The sequence below is a fragment of the Ranitomeya imitator genome, chromosome 3, assembly GCF_032444005.1.
Source record: "Ranitomeya imitator isolate aRanImi1 chromosome 3, aRanImi1.pri, whole genome shotgun sequence".
NCBI lineage: Eukaryota > Metazoa > Chordata > Amphibia > Anura > Dendrobatidae > Ranitomeya > Ranitomeya imitator.
In genome coordinates, this window is record NC_091284.1 from 677,509,018 (window position 1) to 677,531,295 (window position 22,278).

The 22,278-nt window shown below is 39.8% G+C and overlaps 2 protein-coding genes across 2 annotated transcripts in view; one reads left to right on the top strand and one right to left on the bottom strand.

The window, feature by feature from the left end:
- LOC138670754 (inactive dipeptidyl peptidase 10-like) overlaps positions 1–22,278 on the top strand; it is a 265,499-nt gene that overhangs the window by 106,442 nt on the left and 136,779 nt on the right. Inside the window, exon 8 of the mRNA XM_069758378.1 lies at positions 3,015–3,053. Coding sequence (XP_069614479.1) covers positions 3,015–3,053 — 39 coding nt within the window. The remainder of the gene's footprint in view (positions 1–3,014; positions 3,054–22,278) is intronic.
- On the bottom strand, positions 12,853–20,835 carry LOC138670753 (uncharacterized). Its single transcript, XM_069758377.1, has 6 exons — positions 20,693–20,835; positions 20,384–20,590; positions 20,143–20,289; positions 19,937–20,053; positions 19,308–19,697; positions 12,853–14,629 (listed from the first exon to the last, which is right to left on the bottom strand). The coding sequence occupies exons 1-6, from the start codon at positions 20,745–20,747 to the stop codon at positions 14,598–14,600; spliced, it is 948 nt and encodes a 315-aa protein (XP_069614478.1). The 5' UTR covers positions 20,748–20,835; the 3' UTR covers positions 12,853–14,597.

Here is a 22,278-nt window from a genome sequence, read left to right on the forward strand (position 1 = left end):
TCGGTGGGTGGTTGTTTACTGGCCTGCTTACATAGGCTGATTGTACATACAACGATTGTTCATTTGATCATTCAGCGCCCATGTAATCATCTTTATCAATAGCACATTAACAGCTTACATTGGATGTTGTGCTGCCAAGAACAAAGATGTTAATGCCTACATGAATGATCCATTCAACTGATGAACGAGCATCTTGTTTGCTCTTTCATTAAGTGATTGCCAGAATGTTTACTTTATTGTTTAATTAATAAGATTAATTGCTCTAACAAATGCTCTATTTGTCTGATTATTGGACCATGTAAAGGGTCCGTTAGATTTCGGATTTGGCACCTGATTTAAAGGTAATGTGTCAGTAGGATTATCCCATCTAATTGCATATATTGACATGCAGATCTTTTAAATTTAACCCCTTAAAGACCAGGGGTATTTCCGTTTTTGCGTTTCCATTTTTTGCTCCCCTTCTTCCCACAGCCATAACTTTTTTATTTTTTTGGCAATATGTCCATGTGTGAGCTTAATTTTTACGGGACAAGTTGTACTTTTTAATGGCAGCATTGATTTTACCATGTCGTGTACTGGAAAATTATAAAAAAAATTCCAAATGCGGTGAAATTCCACAATTGTCTTTTGGATTTATTTTTTACCATTTTAGCTAAATGCTAATACTGATGTGCCGCTATGATTCTCCAGGTCATTACGAGTTCACAGACACCAAATATGTCTAGGTTCTTTTTTATTGAAGTGGTGAAAAAAAATCCAAGAAAAAAAAGTTTTGTTTTTTTTTTTGTTTTTTTTTTTACAAAATGTTGCCATTTTTTCCAAGGCCCGTATCTTCTCTATTTTTTGGGATCTGGGGATGGGCGAGGACTTATTTTTTGCACGCTGATCTGATGTTTTTATTAATACTATTTTGATGTATATGATCTTTTGATAGCCCGTTATTGCATTTTATTGCAATGTTGCAGCGACCAAAAATGTACTTCTGACGTTTCAATTTTTTTTCTCGCTACGCCGTTTACCGATTGGATTAATTTTTTTTATATATTGACATATATTGATAGATCGGACGATTCTGAACACAGCGCTATCAAATATGTATATTTGATTTAGTTTTCTTGTTTTATTTTTTATGGGGCGAATGGGGGGTGATTTGAACTTTTATATAATAATAATTTTAATATAATAAAACATTTTTTTATATTTTTAAAAACATTGTTTTTTCTACTTGCTTCAATAGTCTCCATGGGAGACTATAAGCTGAGATCTTCGGAACCAAGCTGCAGCCCTGCTCTATGTAGCAGAAATGCTCACTTGCTATGAGAGCCGACCGCTGGACGGCTCTGATAGTTATCCAGCTATGACAGCCACAGGGCTCTCCTGCAGACCCCGGGTTGTCATGCCAACCCATCGGCAACCTGCGGTCATGTGATGGGTAGGGTTAATGACATGCTTCCTGCGCGTGCATGTTAAATGCCGCTGTCATAGTTTGACAGTGGCATTTAGCATGTTAACAGCCGTGGGTAGATCGCAATTCCACCCGTGGCTGTTAGGGGCACATGACAGCTGATCAGATCAGCTGTCATGTGCCGGAAAAGGTGTGGGCTCCTCCCCGGAGCCTGCACCAAACGGGGAGGCGTCCAATGTCAGACATATATCCATCATTGGACGTTAAGGGGTTAAATATATCAACACCCTTATTTTCCATCTGCTGCATTCTAGATTAATTAATATTTTTATTCATATGCAAATGATGCCTTAAGTGCTCTTGGAGTGACTGAGTGCTTCCCCATCCATTGCGTTCTGAGCTTATTTCCCCACCCAGCAAAACCTCTATAGCTCATTTTCTGATTTCCTTGCCTAGTTCCTGACATCACACAGACTGTGAGCTTTCAATTAAGTTAATTAAAGTGTACTTTGTTCTTGGGAAAACCCCTTTAAAGAATATAGTCTGAGTGTTCCTAAAATGCTCATTTCATGGCAGTCTTTCAGTATAAATGCACCTTTTTTGTGTTTAAAAAAAATGCTCCTGTGCTGCGATAATCTTGTAAATATGCCCCTGCTGTGTACTGTGTAATTTCTGTGTCTGACCATTCAGATCCCATGCTGTCCTGTTTGTATCCTCTCTCTGTATTCCTCCCCTGCCCAGGAGCTGTGGTATAATCAGGCCATGTTCCTGTAGATACGGTCATTGCGCAGTACACAGCAAGGGCACATTTATAAGATTATCTCCATACAGGAACAATTTTTTATAACACATCCAATTGTTGATCTTATTTTTACTCCAAGGTCTATTTGAGTAAATGTACTTTTGTTTGATTTTGTCCCTTTCCGTTAGACAAATAGCGATAACTAGCGCCTCAAGAAAAGGACGCATTGCCCAATCATCCCACAAGACTTGATCTGATATTTTAGATTTCATGTGGCTAAAAAATATTTGCTTCCAGTCTGTCTTTTTTGTCCCTCCAAAATGTCGAAGGTTGTAGATGGATGCTTGAAAATTGGATTATTTGCAGATCTTAGCGACACCTGCTACTTCATAAAGTTGCATAACATTATGGCCTTTCCTTATCAGTGTTGGAGCTTCAATATCGAGGAGTGTACAAAGAATAGGCTTGTGTGACAAAAGTAACGAGTACATGAAACTTGTCCACATGTTCATTGTATTTCTCTAGCGTTGTCTATGCCTGTATCTCAATAGAGCACAAGGGAAAAATTGATTTAGTGCTTAACTAATATCATGCTCATTATTCCATGTGATATCGCGAACATGTGAAATACCCTGTATAATAACGATGACCAATTATTTTCATTATCACCAGTGATCACCAACATCAGCATGGCCATCTCCAGATCATCCCCGTTCTCATCTCTAACACAAGAGGACAATGCAGCCTTGTCTAATAAGAAAATGTACAAGTATCTCCATATTTTGCCATTGGGCAACTGCCATCACGCTCTCTCCACCAATCGGTACTTGTTATAGATAATAATGCCATTACTTATTGTATGTTTAGAAACACAGAACTTCCTCAGATGTGTGGATCAGCAGTCAGGTAAACACATCTCAATTATCTCATACTGCAATTTTGCATTTACCTATTTGGTTTTCATGCATGAAAATATTTTTATGTTTTTTTTATTATTAATTTTTATTTTTTGCAACATTGTCTACTTATGCATGAATGTTATTTTATTTTCTTTTGTTATCCTTTTTGTTCTCCTCTATGCTACATTAAAAGCTTTTACATTTCAGATGCCAATTACTTTGGCAGAAATGTAGATAATTCATAGCGCACTTCCCACAGATATTATTTGCCCTTGTTCATTCATAAACTAAAGTGCAAATTATAATTAAATCCATAATTATACATTAACTAATATAATCATAAGGAGTGATGACCACACCAAATGTATTGTTGTCACACATCACTAATAAAGATTTGTTCACATGGTGTCAGACAATGTGTCGTATTGTGTAACAGCAAGTATAGAATTAAAAAAGTAAGGGTGTCAGATTTCTTTCCAATTATAAACATGTTAAGTCGATTCTAAGGAATCAGAAAAAGCTTTTAATTATTGAGACCTGAAGAATATGGATACCTTAGATTGGATTTTTTATTTATTTATATGCATGTATTTGGGGCTAAAACTACATTTAGCCATTTTGCTTCACTAAAATGTTCGCACTTGTTTTGATTTTTCAGGCTCTTATTTTCCATAAAAATTATTGGCTGCAGAATAATAGCAAGCCCAAAAAACAGAGCTAGACTATAAGCTGATATATGTGCATAGCATAAAAGCACGTTCACACTGGTCATTTCATAGACAAAACCCAAGAAAAAAAACAAACAAAAATGAGCAGCAAGTAAATCAGTAAATAGTAATAGTACATGGAAATAACATAAGGTATTGTCACAATGTGACAGTCTTGGGTAAGGAAGGGGGGCCTCAAACTGTCCCTGGAACTGGAAGTACTATCCCTGTTCTGGGAGTACTATTGATGGTAGAGAGGCCAGAGTCTCTGACAGTACTATGCTCCTGTTAAACCCTGAACTGCCCCTTCCCCACCCCATGAGGCATGGGACAGAAATGTAAAGTAAACAAGGCACAAATACAAAACAGGGATAACAGAAAACCTCTATCATACAAAAGCACTAACCAACAATAGGGAGGAGGATGAGGATAGGGACACTGAGGAATAAACTGAATGGAAGAGGGACCAGGAGATAAACACACACGTACTACAGCAAACCACAGAACACTTCTACACCTCTACTCTAAACCACTTAGCTTTAGCACATAGCACAGGAAGACAAATCTTTCACCAGCAAGAACAAGAAAGTCTGGCTAGTTTATAAGTTTATATAGGAAGAGCTAATAACCAGATCAGAAGTAGCTGAAATGGAGCTGCATGTTTCCGACCAGCCTAGAAAGGCTCATTAACCTCTTCAGCACCAGAAAAAGCTAAATCAATTTAATATGGGACATAAATCACACCATCTCTAAAAAAGACCTGCGATTCATTACCTGACGTGACTGTCTAACCCCAGATCTATCCCCTATCCTTGGGAATTTGACACCCTTGTGACAAGTATTTAGTTAACACTATTTTGATCAAAAAGAAATAAAAACTATCCCATCACTTCAAGGTGTACTCAACAGGATGATCCTAACATATCTCTAGTATGAAAACTTTACCATGTGACAAACAAAGTCAGTGTGAAATCAATATGTAACCATCCCAATGGGTACACCTTGACTTTGGTGGGATGACTTTTATGCTTTCTTGATCAAAATAGCGTTAACTAAGTACTCTATGTTATTTACATGTACTATTACCATTTACTTATTTATTTGCTGTAAGGTATATTATCATTTTTGTTTTGTTATATTTTTCTAATTTTTCTATGAAATGGTCACATTGTGAACGTGCTCTCACACTTTGCGTGAAAACCAGCTTACAGTCTGGCTCAGTTTTTCGTTTTACTATTATCTCTTGTATTTTGTACAAACAGTGGACGTGGCCCCCCTTTCTTAGCAAGGTATTCCATCTGCATAGCTTCCCATGGATGGGTGTCTCAGTCAGGCCCTGCTCTGCCCTTATTCACATTGATTTTGTTTGACACATGTTAAGGTTTTAATGCTACAGACAGGTTAAGACCATCCCAATGGGTACACCTTGATGTTGTTGAGATAGCTTTTATGCTTTTTTTTAATCAAAATAGTGTTAACCAAGTACCCTATGTTATTTACATGTAGTATTACCATTTACTGAGTTACTTGTTGTAGGCCCTACAATGTAGGGTATATGCTCTTTTTTTTCTCTCTCTTGGGTTTGGGCTGCAGAATAAGTCAAAGGAGTGGGCCGAAATACAACTTATTTTCATCCTAAATGCCTTTAATTCTATAATCTAAATAATTTTCTAATGCACTTGAATTGAAAATTCCTCAATGCCTCCCTAACTACTTTAATTGCTTTTTTTTTTTTTTTTACAACAGCATTATTTATGACGATTTGTTCAACAATTCCAGTACATGCTGGGATACTCAAAGCATCATCAGGGAGTAGAGGCTGCAGTCACTGCTCCACTCCCTGCCCTCTGTATGAAACTAAGCATAATCAGTGACGTTCATTTCAGGGGCTGGGTTAGTCCCTGCACAATGTGCGTATTGACAGTGCGCTCTCTTGCTGGCTCAGACCATTAGAAATGAGCTGGTATCAGAGAGCACTGTTAGTGTGTGTTGTAAAGCAAATACCTGGCTTGCAGAAACCAGCGTTTTCCCCGCAAGTGACGTCACTGGTCCATGCACGCTGGGTAATTTTTCAACACACACTAATTGTACTCTGGTGCTAGCTTGTTACATCTGATCTGAGACTGCATGAGAGCACACTGATTTTGTGCACATCGCACAGTGCACACTATGCAGAGACCAACCTATCCCCTGAAACTAGTGTCACTGATGATGCTCTATTTCAGGCAGGAGGCCGGGTCTACGGCAGTCACCACAGCCTCTGCCCCTGATGACGCTTTGTTTGAACATCCCAGCATGCAGTGGTATTCTCAAATGAAATGTCATCAAAAAGATGTGTAGCTAGGGAAGGAGAGGATATTTTTAATTAAAGTATATTAGAATGCTGACTCTATTGAGGCTCCTTCATGGATGACACCTTACTGTGTGGAAGAAAGGCCTGGCAATCTACTTCCTTATTATGCCAAGAAAACTTGATGGAGACTTCAACTAATGGAATTTGATATAGTACTGGAAAATACACCCCCAAGTTGGAAGGCACTCAACAAGCTACTGGGGATGAGCTGATGGTTGGCCTGAGTATGATCAATGCTCATGATGTGCCAGGATCAGAGCCGCAAAGACATCTTGGTGCTGATATCGCTTGGTCTAAAATAAAGATCAAAAGCTTCAGAGATATCATAAAGTTCGGAACTTGGAATGTACAAACCATGAACCAAGGCAAACTCGACATCAAAGTTGAAATGGACAGAACAGGACTCAACATCCTCATAATTAGTCAATTGAAGAGAACCTGTCAGCAAGATTTATCACTATAAGTTTATGACCATACCGGTCATAATGGTGCTATTATACTAATTAAATTGATACCTTTTTTGAAGGAATCCAATCAGTAGTTATTTTTTAATCATGGTTTTAACTTTTCTTCTGATGATGTCTTCTGTGCATCGGGGCGGACTTGTGGGGGTTGGGTCTTCATCTCATCTGGTCCTTCTGCATGCTTACTGTGCTTCTGTCGGTCACTGATATACAGTGATTTTGGTGAAAATGATACGAATAAGACTTTGGTTTTGCCAGACTGGCTTTAGTTTATGAGATAATTAATAGTTAACTAATTACAGCAGAATTCTGGCTACAAAAAGTCACTTTTATAGCAGTTTAAGTCTACAAATTGAAATACAAAATAATTATATGGGACTAGATGGTGGCCCGATTCTAACGCATCGGGTATTCTTTAATGCACAGCCACGTAGTATATAACACAGCCCACGTAGTATATAGCATAGCCACGTAGTATATAGCACAGCCACGTAGTATATAACACAGCCCACGTAGTATATAACACAGCCCACATAGTAAGTAACACAGCCACGTAGTATATTGCACAGCCCACGTAGTATGTAGCACAGGAACGTAGTATATGGCACAGCCCACGCAGTATATGACACAGGCACGTAGTATATTGCACAGCCACGTAGTATATAGCACAGCCACATAGAATATAACAGCCACATAGTATATAACACAGCCCACACAGTATGTAACACAGCCCACGCAGTATATAACACAGCCCACGTAGTATATAGCAATGTGGGCACCATATCCCTGTTAAAAAACAATTAAAATAAAAAATAGTTATATACTCACCTTCCATCGGCCCCCCGGATCCAGCTGAGGCTTTACCAATGCTCCTCGCGACGCTCCATTCCCAGTAATGCCTAGCGGCAATAACCCGGGATCATGTAGCGATCTCACGAGACCGCCACGTGATCTCGGGGCATTGCCGCAATGCATTCTTGGGACCAGAGCGCGAGGAGTGGGAAAGGCTGCGGTGGATTTTGGAAGGTGAGAATATAATGTTTTTTTTTTTATTATTATTATTTTTAACATTCTATGTTTTTTACTATTTATGCTGCATAGGCAGCATCAATAGTAAAAAGTGAAGCCGTGTTTAATCCTGCCCCAATATCGCTGATTGGTCGCGGCCGGCCGCGACCAATCAGCGACCTAGGATTTCCGTTACAGACAAACGGAAGTTAGAAACAGACGGAAGTACCCCTTAGGTAATTATATATATATATATATATATATATATATATATATATATATATATATATAGATAGATATTTCATTACCTAAGACACTGTTAAAAAGTCAAGACAGACCAAAATACCAAAAGCTATTGCATTTGGAGCCTAAAAGAATCAAATTAACTACATATGTGTTCACTAAAGATGGAGGTCATCTATCATTACTGTGAAAACAAGGCCAGGAGCTGACTGTGGAACTAATCATGAACTTCTGACAGCAAAGATTAGAATCAACCTGCATTAAAGGACTAGACAACAGGCCATATCAAACTGTGATTTGCCCAACATAACTGAAGCTATTTGCAACGATCTGCACAACCAATTTACATCACTGGATATGGATGAAAGAAAGCTTGAGGAATTATGGACAAATATAAAGGTCATTATTACTGAAGAAACCAGTAAGACAATAAAGAAGAGGCAGAAGAGACTCTAAAGATCATCAAAGAAAGACAAATGGCAAAAGGTAACAAGTAGGACGCAGACAACATCAGTAAAAGACTAAAGACAACCATTCAAGTAGACAAAGAACTATATTCTCAAAAGATATGTATAGAGATAGAAAAAGAACATCTGAGGGACAAAACCAGGAATGCATACCTAAAGATCAAAAAGATACGACGAAAGTTTTAACCTAGGGTGGGTATGTTGAAAGACGCCAACGGGACAAACTAACTGAGCCAGAACAGATCAAGGAAAGAAGGAAAGAGTACACAAAGGCACCTCTACAAAAACGACTCAGTGACATGGGAAGAAACTGAAAACTAGAAACAATAAAGTGCCGAACATCAGGAAAGACAAAGTCGTTACTGCGATAAAACTCCTGTCAAACACCAAAGTGCCTGGATGTGACAATATTCCTATAGAGCTAATAAAGTCTTCTGTATCAGCAGTTGATGTCATCATACGGCTGTGTCAACAAATATGGACAACTGGCAAGTCGTCCAAGGATTAGACAAGATCCATCTTTAATCTTATTCCAAAGAAGGGAGATGCTACCGATTGTGGAAACTATCAGACTACTGTGCTCATAAATCATGCAAGCAAAATACTACTGAAGATCCTACAAAGATGGTTGCAGCCTTACTTTGACAAAGAGCTGTATGAGGAACAAGCATGATTCAGAAGACAGGCGAGCAAGATATGTAATTGCTAATATTAGATGGATAAAGCCAAAGAATACAACAAGGAGATCTATTTTTGCTTCATTGACTACAGCAAAACCTTTGACTATGTTGATCACCAGAAACTTTGGAATACCATGAAGGATATGGGTGTGCCAAACCATCTGATAAGCCTCATTAGGAACCTTTACATCAACCAAAAAGCAACAGTCTGAACGGGACACGGCATAGTTAAAAGTACAGTGAGGTATCAGACAAAGCTGCAGCCTGTCACCATTTCTCTTTTAATTTATATACAGAAGGTATTTTCAGGAAGGCTGGACTTGCTGAAAAAGAAGGAATCAATATTGCTGGACGAATCATCAATAATCGCAGATGATACAACATTAATAGCAACAAGTGTAGATGGAATAAAGGACTTATTATGGAGTGTCAAGAAGGAAATATTGAACATGAGGTTGCTCCTCAAAAAAAGATAAAGATATTGACTACTGCTATGTATGAACAGGACAAATTTGAGATGGACGGCGATGAACTGGAAGTTGTAAAGGAATTCAACCTACTCTAATCAATAACACAAGATGTAGCGACAACACCAGAAATCAATAGAATAACTATAGGCAAATCAAAAATGAAGTCACTGGACAAGGTTTTCAAGTCAAGTAACATGTCACTGACATTGAAGGCACAGTTCGTACATTGTGTGGTCTTTTCTGTAGTAACCTACGGATGCAAAACCTGGAAAATAAAGAACCAAGACAGAAGAAGAATTAAGCCTTTGAAATGTGGTACTGGATAAGGATGTTATCAATACCATGGATGGCAAAAAGAACAAACAGATCAATTTTGGAACAAATCAAGCCAGACAAGTCACTCAACAAGGATCATCAAGCTACGACTTTCCTACTTTGAACACATCATACGAAGAGAGAGATCACTGGAGCAGGACATCATGGTCAGAACAATAGAAGAAATAAGACAAAGAGGAAGACCAGCAACCTGATGGCCTAATACTATCAAAATAACCGTGGAGTAGATCCTGGTGGACCTATCTAGGCTTGCACAAGATCGATCTTCCTACAGAGCAAGCATCCATCAAATCGCCATGGCTCAAGACTGAGCCGATATCCGTTAATCTAATTTGTTTTTTAATGTTATTTACTATTTATGGCAATAAATAGATAGGCATTTAGGATGAAAATTAAGTTGTATTTCAGATCACTCTGAGAATCCATCAGTGAGCTAGTTCTGACAATAAGTTTGTAACTTTTATTTTTGTTTATCTGAACTCCTCAGCTGATTTATGTTCTACACAAATTTGATGTGGTTTGTTGTCATACTTGAGCATAGAGGAGCTTAGAAAATTACAGATAAAACAGTTACAAATTCCCTATCAGAGTCAGCTCTCTAATATATTCTCAGTTAATGCATTCTACAGTCAGTAATGTGCAGGGAAACAACCTGTATTTTGGCCCAAAATACATGAATTGAGTTTTTAAAAATTGAATTTTTAAAAAAATTGTCTATATCTTTAAATTAGCAGATATCATTTGTACCACTAAGAGTAAAATTGCCACCTTCACTGAAGAACAATTATAATATAAACTAATGTAATGCATTTTAATAACCTTCTACACATACTAAAATCATGTGTTTTATCATATTAACTCAGGACAGGCTACAGCCTTTGTTCTGTACTCAGTAAGTCAATCAGCTAAGGCTAGGTTCAGATTGCGTTAGTGCAATCCGTTTAGCGCCTAGCACTAGCGGATTGCGCTAACGCAATGTGATATAAAGGGGTCGCATTAAACGTCCCCGCTCTCGCAGATCGGAGATCTGCGAGAGCGGGTAACGGACCGCGGGCGCGCCTCGGACGCTGCAAGCAGCATCCGCGGCGCGCCACAAAACACCGGCACATCGCTAGCGCGTGCCGAAAATGGCACCCACTAGTGATGCGCATCCCCATTGCTGTTAATGGGCGCGCTAACGGACGCATTGCACGGCGTTAATTTCGCCGTGCAACGCTGTCCGTTAGCGCGGTCCTATTAACGCAATGGGAACCTAGCCTAAGTAATGCATGTTGAATGAGTTGCCATGTTATATTAGTTGAGAAAAAGTTTTAGTTAAAGATGAAGGATTGCATTTTTAAAACATTATTGTTGTACAAAAAGATATACTGACATTTACTTTTGCTGGATAGTTTATTAATGGATGGGAACAAGCATAATAGGCAGTTACACAAAGTACACAGATACGTTAGGATAAAGCTCCAGCGCAAGGAAAAATGAAAATCTAACTTTTATTGTGTACGATAAAAAAGCACACTACTAATAACCAAACCTCCATAGACATGCTGGTGCAGTGCGAGTAATGTGATCCCTCGGGCACCATTTTAATTAGTTTAATGCTGCATCTGGTGCATTGAATATCTGAGGATGAATATTGTCGTCCTACTTTCTTCTAAGCTTAAAGAACTGCAGAATTTATTTAATACAATACGATATGTTATAGGATTCAGCCAAGGATCTGTCTCTTTATGTAACTCAAAGACATTCTCTATCTCATACATAAAAACAGCCCTTTTTCATCAGTGTTTTGGATCCGATTCTTATCGGAGTTTGGCCACTGTTTAAGTGTTTGTCATCAGTGTCTCCTCAGAATATTTTGCTGATGAAAAAAATAAAATAAATTTCAAAGCTTCTTCTACCCATTACAATGTTAATCACAGGCAGCACATGCACTTCACACATATGGCAATGTGTGACTTTCAGGGGCTCATAGACTTGTATGGGTAATTTTTATCCGTGACTTGGATTAAAAATAGACATATCTCCACACTCGGTTAGCAAAAAAACACGGACATTTGACCAGTTCCATAGATTATGATGGACACGTCACGTGTTAGTAGTGTATAATAGCCATGTCTCGTCAAACTCAATCTGACAGGTGCCCCGCCCCTATCAAAGTGTATCAAAAGTGTGTAACCCCTCCCCTCCCCTTGTTTGACGGCTGGTATCCAGCTGTCCCTCCTTGTTTGATTTCCCCTTTTGATATAGTTTAATATAGTTTAATTTGTTGTAGTTTTGATATTATTCCCGTATTTTGTGGAATAACACATGTTTATAATTATAGCCTAGTCGTGTATTTATTTTACACGTGGTTTATAACACCTTTTTCATTTGTTTTATAAGATTTTATACGTAGCCCCGAGTTTGATTCTGTAAGCTTTTGTTTTATTCACAGTGTATCCATATAGTGAATAGGGCTGATGTTTCTGTATGCAATCCTACATCCTGTTATGTGAAAAGTATTCTCAAACACTAACTAAATGGTGAACATTACCTAAATTAGGTTAACTGTGGGTCAGAGGCTTATAGCACCTAGGTCAAGCAATTGTTGTTGTATTTGCGTACCCCATAAATGTTTATTCTCACAAACAGAAAAGTTATTGTGTCCTGAAGATGGCATCTGAGGTTATTTGTTTTTTGTATTAGCTTTCTCAGAAAACAGCTGTGTTATCTGAGGGTCAGATATTTTTGTACAAACTCATGCTGTTTGGTGATCTTTGTGAAGCAGAACTTTGTTTTATAACACATTTGTACTTGTATTGTACCTGAATTGATATTTGCTTTCTCTTTTTTGTGTCCTGAAGATGGCATCTGCAAAGTTATTTGTTATCTACTGAGGCCATTGCAAGTTGTGTTTATTCACATTGTAGCATGTTTTATCCTTGTGGCTGCCTTATATACACAGAAGAGATATGCACCAATGTCACAACACAAGTTATAATATGACCCAATGTTACAACACAAGTAAGAAGCGGCGTGTTTTATACGAATAAAAACCAAAGACACGATATTGTAAAAAAATTTAAAAGATTTATTTCTCACAATAAAACAGCATCTCAAAGACATTTCATTACTATAAAAATTCATACAGAATATAAAAAGTAAAAACATTAAAATAGTACAATGAACAATTACACTTCTTACAAAATAATTAATATAGCGTTACAAGGCGTGTACAGCATTTATCCAGTACATTCTTTACATCGTGAGCCACATGGTTTGCAGCATCGGTAGAGACCTTTTTTTAGGTAGCAGAGTTCCACGTGTGGTACCTAATGACGGGGAATGTAAAGATTGAATTGTACGGGGAACCGCCGCTAACTTCAGCGGTGTAGATACAGAGCGTGTCTCACTGTTGGTAATTTTTAATTCATCTAAAAGCTTCCTAGTAGCGGGGTTACCCACAACTGTAGACGGCATATTTAGTTCGGCCATAGCCTGCATAAATGAATCCCAACCCGGTGGTAAATTTCTACTGTTCAGAGCATGACTCTGCGTTGTACTACGTACCAAATCCAGTAAGTTAGACCCTGGTATTACGGATCCTTTGAAAATAAATTCAGCATTATTATTCCATGCTGTGACATTTTTATTCTGCAGCAGCCTGTTTAGTAAAAATTCAGCATTCTTTTTATATCTTTGGTTTATATGTCCGACAATTTCAGCGATCTCATGATTTTTATCAGAGTCGGTATTTGGCAATTGCTGCTGACCAGGATCAGGAGGGCTAACGAGATTTAAAGCCGTTACTTCTTTTGAGCTGTGCCTCGTATGTACCAAGTAGCGTTGTAGCACAGCGCTATACATTTTAATTTTCACATCATCGGGAATGTCACGACGCTGTAAAATGTCGCTAATCTCACCATCAAGGCGTCGAATAACACTGTCGCGTATGTTATCTGTAGTACCGGGTCTTAGTTTGTCTAGCTCCTGTTTGGGGACTAGATACATTTTCGTTGTATGCTCCATTATCTTCCGGCGATCAGGCTTGTTATTATTGGGATTGCAAAAGCTAAAAGAGGACCGATAAACCCGCCGGCCTGTTTTAGTAGGCGCTTCTTTTTCTTTATGGGCTGAGACCTGTCGCTCAGGGTTCTTATAGCTTTACGCCACTTCTTTAATATACCTTTTTGGCGCTCTTTCAGCGGAATCCTGCCTTTTAAGATATTTAAAGCAATCTCGCCTATGGCTGTAATTAAATCATTGCTTGCATCGCGCAAAATAGACTTTCTGACAGCGGGGGTTGCTTTCACTAGGGTTTTTAAGAGAGCCCAGTTACGCCGGAGCCTCTCAGACATCTTTACATCACAACGACCACAGCGTAGAATGTCTGATACCTGGTAAAATTCACTTTTTAGAAGTTTTTTTCTTCTGAACATAGACAGCGGGCAGCGCGGGTGGAAACAACCCAGTCCTTAAACGCAGATCCTCAGGAGTATTAGCTCTCAAATCTACAAGCAAATACCCGTAAGGCTCCCGCGTGGCATCCTCAAAAGCTTCTAGGAAAAAACGTGTTTTTCCGGGATACATCTGACGAGCTAGAGTTAAAATTTGTAATTTATCTCGGGGGTTGTTAAAAAGCACCATGTACTTTGTGTTTAAATTTATCGTACGGCTTTTCTTGCCCTGACAAAATATGTTTTGCACCAGGTAGAAAATGCTGAGATTTCTGTGGTGCACATACTTGGTAAAGGCTTTTTCTATCTCACAATTCTCACTAGCACTCTCCATGAGATCATCAACAATCGCCAAATTCACCTTCTCCGGTGGGAATAATTCGTCATCTACGAATGTATTCGGCAGACCCTCCACAAATCTGGCGTGGGGAAAAGAGAGAGAGATTTCATCATATAGTTTTTGCCAACACGAATAAAACCATACAATATTATCAGGTTTCTGAGAAAAATTAGCTTCAATATTATATAGCAGCTGTTTTACAAAATAGCTCTTTCCAGAATTAGACGGGCCTGCTAGAATGCACGAGAACGGGTGTTGCAGACGCGTATCCATCACAATACTCGACTAATACCCAAAAGGTAATGTTGTGAAATCGTCTAATAGTCGCCGCTTTGTATAAACGCACTTTTGTGTTTTGCGTAATGGCCTTGTTTCAATATCCCAGTACTTTTTATTTCTCACAATGGACGCCTGCTGTACGACAATACGTTTCTGAGTTTCTGCGGCAGAATTGCGCGGGTAGTCCAGAACTAGATCTTTCAGACTGTTGAAATTAATAGATTGAGAGTTACCAACATTTAGTGTTATCCCCTTAACTTTTAAGACAGTTTTACCGGTGTTGAGTTTGTAGCCGTAAGTTTTGGGGCCCGCGGATACAAATTCTGTGATGTGTGTACCATCGGGTATTTCACTGGTCAGCTCCCCCAGGTAATCGCCTAAAGGCGGTTGCCACTCACCATCTCTCTGTACAAAAATAACTGAGTCTGTGTCGTGATAAAGGCACCTCTCCTGCAGCCGGTCCAGCAGCGAATAGAGCTCTAACCGAGCATACGCTGTTGTAAAACACGCTATAAAAATGTTTGTGTTTTTGTTGAGTGTGTGGTGGCCTTTTGCATATTTCCAGTTAATGGTTGCGGTGTCATCATCAAGGAAATGTAACATCGAAATGTCATAGTAAGGCAGGAACAAATACTTAAAAAGCTCATCTGGATCCCTAACAATGCTGGTACATGATAGATTAGATCTCTGAGCAAACTTTCCCCATAAAGAATTTAAGAAAAGCTTGGAGATCTGGCGCTTAGCAGGATTGACAGCTATATTTTCAGGCCGTAATTGGACACCTTCTTTTTCAAGAAAAGAGTCAATGTACTGCCGTTTCTTGGCGTCATCAGTGCACCAGCTAGGATAACCAGAGGCTTCCTGCTTATCCCTAAGATGTAATTTAATGTAAGGCGCAAACAGATCATCAGTGGTTTTAGGAAAATGCCATATTTCATAGATGTGAGCGATCCGATACCCTTTTTCTATCGCCATCTCGAGCTCTATAGTGCACCAGGTGCCTGTCAGCGCCCGTTCTTCATCACTGTGGGCACAAATATCTGCCTGGGAATTTGCAGCGCATGTGTAGCAAAGGGGAAACATTAATTTTTTGTTGAGTTTTACCGGTAGAACTGGAAAAAATAAATCTCTCGGCGGGTAGACCTTGACTCTAGCAATGCCAAAGTATTTTTTAATGAATCCAAAATTGTCGTAGATGATGTCTGGATGGCCTACAGGGTATGTTTTAGTTTTGTTTACAAAGGGGTACAGACTGGTGAAATCGTAGTAGTGTAAAGTCTCCCCTTCTTCCAGATGGTGATAGAGCTTAATGGCGTTAGTTCGCCCGCCATAAAGCGCATCACGGGGGTCTAAAGGAGCGGGGAATTCCATCTGACGAAGAAATGTTTGAAGGTTAGAATCATTTTCAACCATTTCATTCCACTCATGTTCCCACATCAGTCTTACTGTGTACCCGCAACACTGTAAGTAACGCTTTTTAGCTAAAAAGGTGTAATATAACTGGCCGTAGGACGTGCTTGTGACCTTATTTGTGTCATTTTCATTATAGCACACGGGACAACCGTGGTAAAAACACCCCTGAAATTCAAAGGCTATGTGCTGGCCGCTAACATAGGCATAGCCATCTAGAAAATACTTCCCGACCTGTTTTTCACCGCCTCTCAAAGCGTGCTGTATGTCGATGTTCTCAGAGTGGGCTACATACATGAGCCACTGTATAGCGGGTGTCGAGTAGCGCTTTTTTGCCTTGTGATAATTATCACCCGGTAAAATGGCGATTGTCTTTTTTGGTAGAAATTTAAACCGGTACATTGTCATACACACCGAGGCCAGGGTGATGAGCTGAAAAGGATCAACACATCTGCGCACTACAATCTTTTGCTTTTGACGCTTACAGTATTTTTTAACATTTTTCTGCGTCATCTGCATAATACGCTCTCTATAGATCTCGCAGGCGTGTCTCAAAATTTCAACATCTTGTTTGCAATAAGATTTTAGCTCGGCCTTGAAGTCAAAAGTTGTATTTACCTGTGTCTCATACCACTCCAGGAACTCTACCTTCTCACCAGGTGACATGTACTCCACCCCATAATATTTTACATCAGGTATGGGACCTACATAGTTTTGGTTTTCTCTGGTATTGAAAAAGTGTGGAAAATGCCCTTTGCCTCCTGAAAAGCCCATGGCCTGTGGTAATTTACTGAGTTTCATGGGGATAAAATTTAGAGAGTCTATGAACCTTATAGACAAATCGGGTAGCGACACACACAAGAGGCGGCCACCTTGGGTTATCAACTGTACTTGTAGTTTTTCAGAAATCAGTTCCTTAACAATAAAGTATGCATCATATCTTCCACCATTGTGGGCAATAAATGTATGATCTGAAAATTTACCGCTTGTAAAGAACTGTACAAAGTCATGTGTACAGGTATCGCCCTCAAACTCCCAGGAGGGGTGGCCATACAGCGTTGTAGCATAAATGTAATTCGGGATGTGCGTGCCTGTCTCCTGCATACATTCAAAATCATAAAAGATATAGCAATCTGACTCATCCTGTGCTACATACTTCCGCATGTAACAAAGATGGGCATCGAATTTATTTATATGTCTGCGACATACAGGACAGCGCAAACCATTACATTTATGCTCTGTTTCACTATTTCTGGGGACAAAAAGGTTGCATTTATCACAAAATGTTTTAAGTCTGCAGAATGCTGGGTCGCCTAATCCAAATTGTTTGTGATAATCTAGGCACACGCTCGAGCGGCAATAAACTCTGCAAACAGGACATCTGGGCTGTTGGTCGGCACCGCTTTCTATGCAATTCTCTCTCTGACATGCTTTACAAAAATACTGACAGGAGTGGTTGTTTTTGTGGTGAAACACTGAATTGCAGAGCTCACAAAAGTACTTAGCGCCGATAAAACCCTTCATATTTTTGATACCGTAGTAGTGATTATCATGGAACAATATGAATACGGTTTTGCCAATAGCTGTATTACCGCTCTCAAAGTAACGCCAATCGCCCTGACTATAGTACAGTACTTTAATGGTGACCCCCAAATATTTTTCAAATGCAGGGATGTCGCTAAAACTCACTAATTGATCATCAGGGATGCCCAGTGCTGCGTGTATGTTTTTAGAGCGGTTCAGTAAAACACCATCACTGACATCCGTGTCGTCCATCAGGGCGCACACACTGACAGCCAAACACAGATTTGACTTGTAATTGTTAAAATCATACAGCCATTGTCTCTTTTGTTTAATGATCTGACTGCTCGCTATAGATTTCAAGCGCCTTTTTACACCACCGCGTCGGTTTTTAATGATGGTGACGACTAGCTTTAGCGAATTGGATGATATGCATTCACTGTTACTTTGAAGTGCGCGGGCAACAGCATTTAAAAAAGATTCGGAATTAAAATCTTCACGGGTTTGTTTTGTAGTGAAAATAGGGTCTAAAGTATCACCGGCATCAAACCTTAACTGTACAAAGTCGCCAGGTTCAATGTCCCTGATGATTCTATCCAGTAATGCCTGAATGCCTTCATGAACAATATTCAAGCCCTCTTCAAATGACCGTACACGCTCCAAATTTACAAATCTAAAATGATCTGTATGTATATGACCGTTGAAATTGCGGAGGGCCCTTTCATGATGATGGATGTGTTGCAAAAATACTGTATGATCGGGGCGCCGCACATTACCAGCAGCGTCAGCGTCTGCGGATTGTGAATTTTGTGTAGATGCCTGTGCGGCATCTGCAGAGCTGCCTGGACTATGTGAGTGCTGTTCTGACTCTTGTGACGACATCTGTGGTGACTGTAGAGGCATTGCAGGACACATGGCACCACGGCGCCTCCTAGAGCATAGCGCCCGTCTAGCGCTGACCAACAATTTTAGAGCCCTTTTTATAACTCTAGCCCTATTATACCTGGGTAGTGTTAGTTTAGGCGGTTTATGCATGCCGTAGCCGACCATATCTAGTCATAATGGGGTCGCTGTAGTTGTTATCTCGCCATCCAGCAGCAGGCTCCGAAGTGCGTATAGTTCGGACTTATTAGCCTGTGTTGGGTTTTGTGTTAATAATAATTTTTCAAAAGTATCGCAAAAAAACATTATTTTGGGGACCCAGCGTTTGTAGCGTAAGTAGCGGCCGATGTGTTCCTGAAATACAAGCATTTCAACGGGGTCCCAGCTGCGGGATTCATGCTGCAGATCTATAGCTGGCGCATGAATCCGTGGCTTTTTACACACCTTAAGCTCTTTACACCCCTTAACATCATCCGGCCGCGACCTCTTTGACCGTTTCTTAACATTAACAGAGTTAGATACACAGACATGAGATATGTCACCCAAATTAGAGGGTCCTGAGGGTCCGGCCCCAGAGGCATTAGCAGGACCCGTTACACATGGCGCTGACGGTTGCATAGTGTGGGACATACGTATAATGAGCGGTTCTATGGATGGTTGCTTACCATCAGCGAGCTGATCAATCTCGCGATCATACTCTTCACGACTCATCGTGGCTGTTGCACCCACGGCGCAGGATGCGGTTGGTGACTCTGTAACATGTTTTGTTTTCCGCTTATGTTTTCGGGGTGCCTCGAGCACTTCTGGATATAGTGGCGCGGGGTCATTCACACGGATTGTCGATGGCTGACCGGTACTTGAATGGGGTATTTCACGATGGTCCGACGGTACAGGGTTTCCTGCGTCCTGCACCACGCAGATCGGTGATAGCGGATATGCTCTAACAGAACCATTAGCCGTCTGTATCGCCGGCCACGCTTGTGCTGCGCCATTCTCGGTGATCTGTAGCGGCTGTAGAGGTGCTGGAGGTGTTTTTCTCATGACTTTGCGCTTAGCTGTAGGAAAGATTATACATGTGTCAGATATGTGCGAGACCGTCGCAGGCCGCTGCGCATAGCTGCAGGAAAGATTATACGTGTGCCAGATATGTGTGAGACCGACGCAGGCCGCTGCGCTTAGCTGCAGGATAGATTATACATGTGTCAGATATGTGGGGGCCATGGATCTCAATGATGAAGCACGTGCATCATTGACTGTACAGAGACTGTGCCTGTATACCAAAATATACACTTACGGGATAGCGATGTGTGGTGAATGATTGCCGTGGCGTCTTCTGCAGCTTCTGCGATGCTCTCCATTAGCTCCGGTATATTCTCTTTTGTGAAAATTCTTCTAGGCTTCAGTTTACAAGCTATAAATAAAGATACAGGCCTTAGTAGAGGCGTGGTGGATTTTCGCAGAGCGGTTGTGCAAAAAAAAAACTTTTCATACGATTCTCACCTCTCCCTTTTTTGCCCCCCGGTCCGAGCTGTTTTTTAGGTGCTCTAGAATCAGGGCTGTTTCTCGGCGTGGGGGTCTGGTACATCAGTTCCTCAACAGGCGGCTGATTGTGTTCCGTGGTGGTTGGTTCTGGAAACATGTCGACATCTGTAAAGAATTAATATATATATTTACACGTCTAAATACTTAAAAGCTATATACACACACACACACATACATACACAGCAGTCACACAACGCACCTATGATGCCTTGAGTCAAATCCCACACAGCAGCGACACCTGCATTAGTGTTACTATACTCAGCTCCAGGTGTATCACACTCCAGAGTAGGCACGCTGAAGCCGTTTAAAAAATCATCGCTATAGTTGCTGATAAATTCATCTACAGCATCGGGGGTGTTCCTGGTAAATTCATCTAGATTATCGGGGATGGTCCTGATTAATTCATCTTAAACAAGAAAGAATAAACAATATAAAGATAATATATAAAAACAGCCCTTAGTTAGAATGGGACACTAACAGATACATGTATATAAATCTTGAAACATACCTATTACCGAATCCGCAACTTGACTGGAAAAAGCCGAAAAATGTTGGGATTCCATCTAAAATAAATTATCTGTGTAAATTTTATGCGCAATCTATATTATCCACACACCACTACTCGTCAAACTCAATTATATACCCCAACAAATAAACTGCTCCCCGTGTATAAATATTCTTATACTAAGCAAATCATGGGTAATACGGCTAAGTCTTTCTATATTAATTATGCGCCACAAATATGATTTATGCGGTAAAACTATATTACACAGCCCCACAAAATATACCGCTACTGTATAAATATGACTATAAATATGTCTATGTTAAACAACACACATGTAGTAAGTAAACGCTGCAGGCGCTAGTTAGGGCGTATTGACAGTTATTAACTACTGTATTACATAAATTATGTTATAATAGTTGTCCGCGGATAAGTCTTTCTATATTAATTATGTACCACAGAATATGTTTTATGCAGTAAAACTATATTATACAACGATACTAAATATGCAGCTATCCTCCAGTATAAAACTAACTTATTAGACAAATAACACCCTTAATTATGGTTTTAGAGATGCATAGTTAAATATAATTAAGCATTTGCGAATAATAACACAACTGTCTTATATACTTACATTTAGAATAGCTTGCTTTTTTTAGTCTGGTCGGACTTCTGGTGGTTGTCTGATGTACTTTAGCGGGCCAGCCACCTGTATTTATCCTGAGTGTCAGAAACCAGCTCACCTGTTAACACCCAGAAACACGCCCAGTTACGCCCCCACCACACGCCTGCTGTTAACACCCAGAACACAACCATACATGCAATTAATGCATGCATTAACTCAGGCATGATATATCCGGATTAAAACAGGAATTTTTATACAGCTGAATTTCTGAAAGAAGCAGGCTGTTGATTAACGAACCACAATCATTTTAATCAATCATGACGTCTAAATCGTATGATGCCATATTAGAAAAACAATATTTTACATGCCGCGCACCCGGCTCATTCTCGGGTATTGACAAATTATTTAGATCTGCAAGAGCACGCGGTATAAAGAAATCTGATGTTATTGCCTGGTTAAATAAGCAAGACACCTACACGCTACACAAGCCTGCTAGAAAACGCTTTTTGACAAATAAAATTTACGTCTCGGCCATTGATGCGCAGTGGCAGGCGGATCTCGTAAGTTTAATTGACTATTCAAGGGAAAATGATAATGTCAAATACATCCTGACGGTGATTGATGTTCTATCGAGATACGCATGGTGCGTAGCCTTGACAAACAAGACAGGCGCTAGTGTCGCCAGATCGTTCGAATTAATATTTCAAAATGATAAGCGCATACCGAAGAAACTGCAGACGGATCGCGGCAAAGAATTTATAAATTCATCACTCAAACAGCTATGTAATACGTACAATATTCATCACTTTTTTACAAACAATGATGTAAAAGCCGCTATGGTCGAGCGTTTTAATCGCACATTAAAAACCCGTATGTGGCGCTATCTTACGCATCATAATACCTTTAGGTATATTGATATTTTACCGGATTTGCTGCATAGCTACAACCATACGTACCACTCAACGAT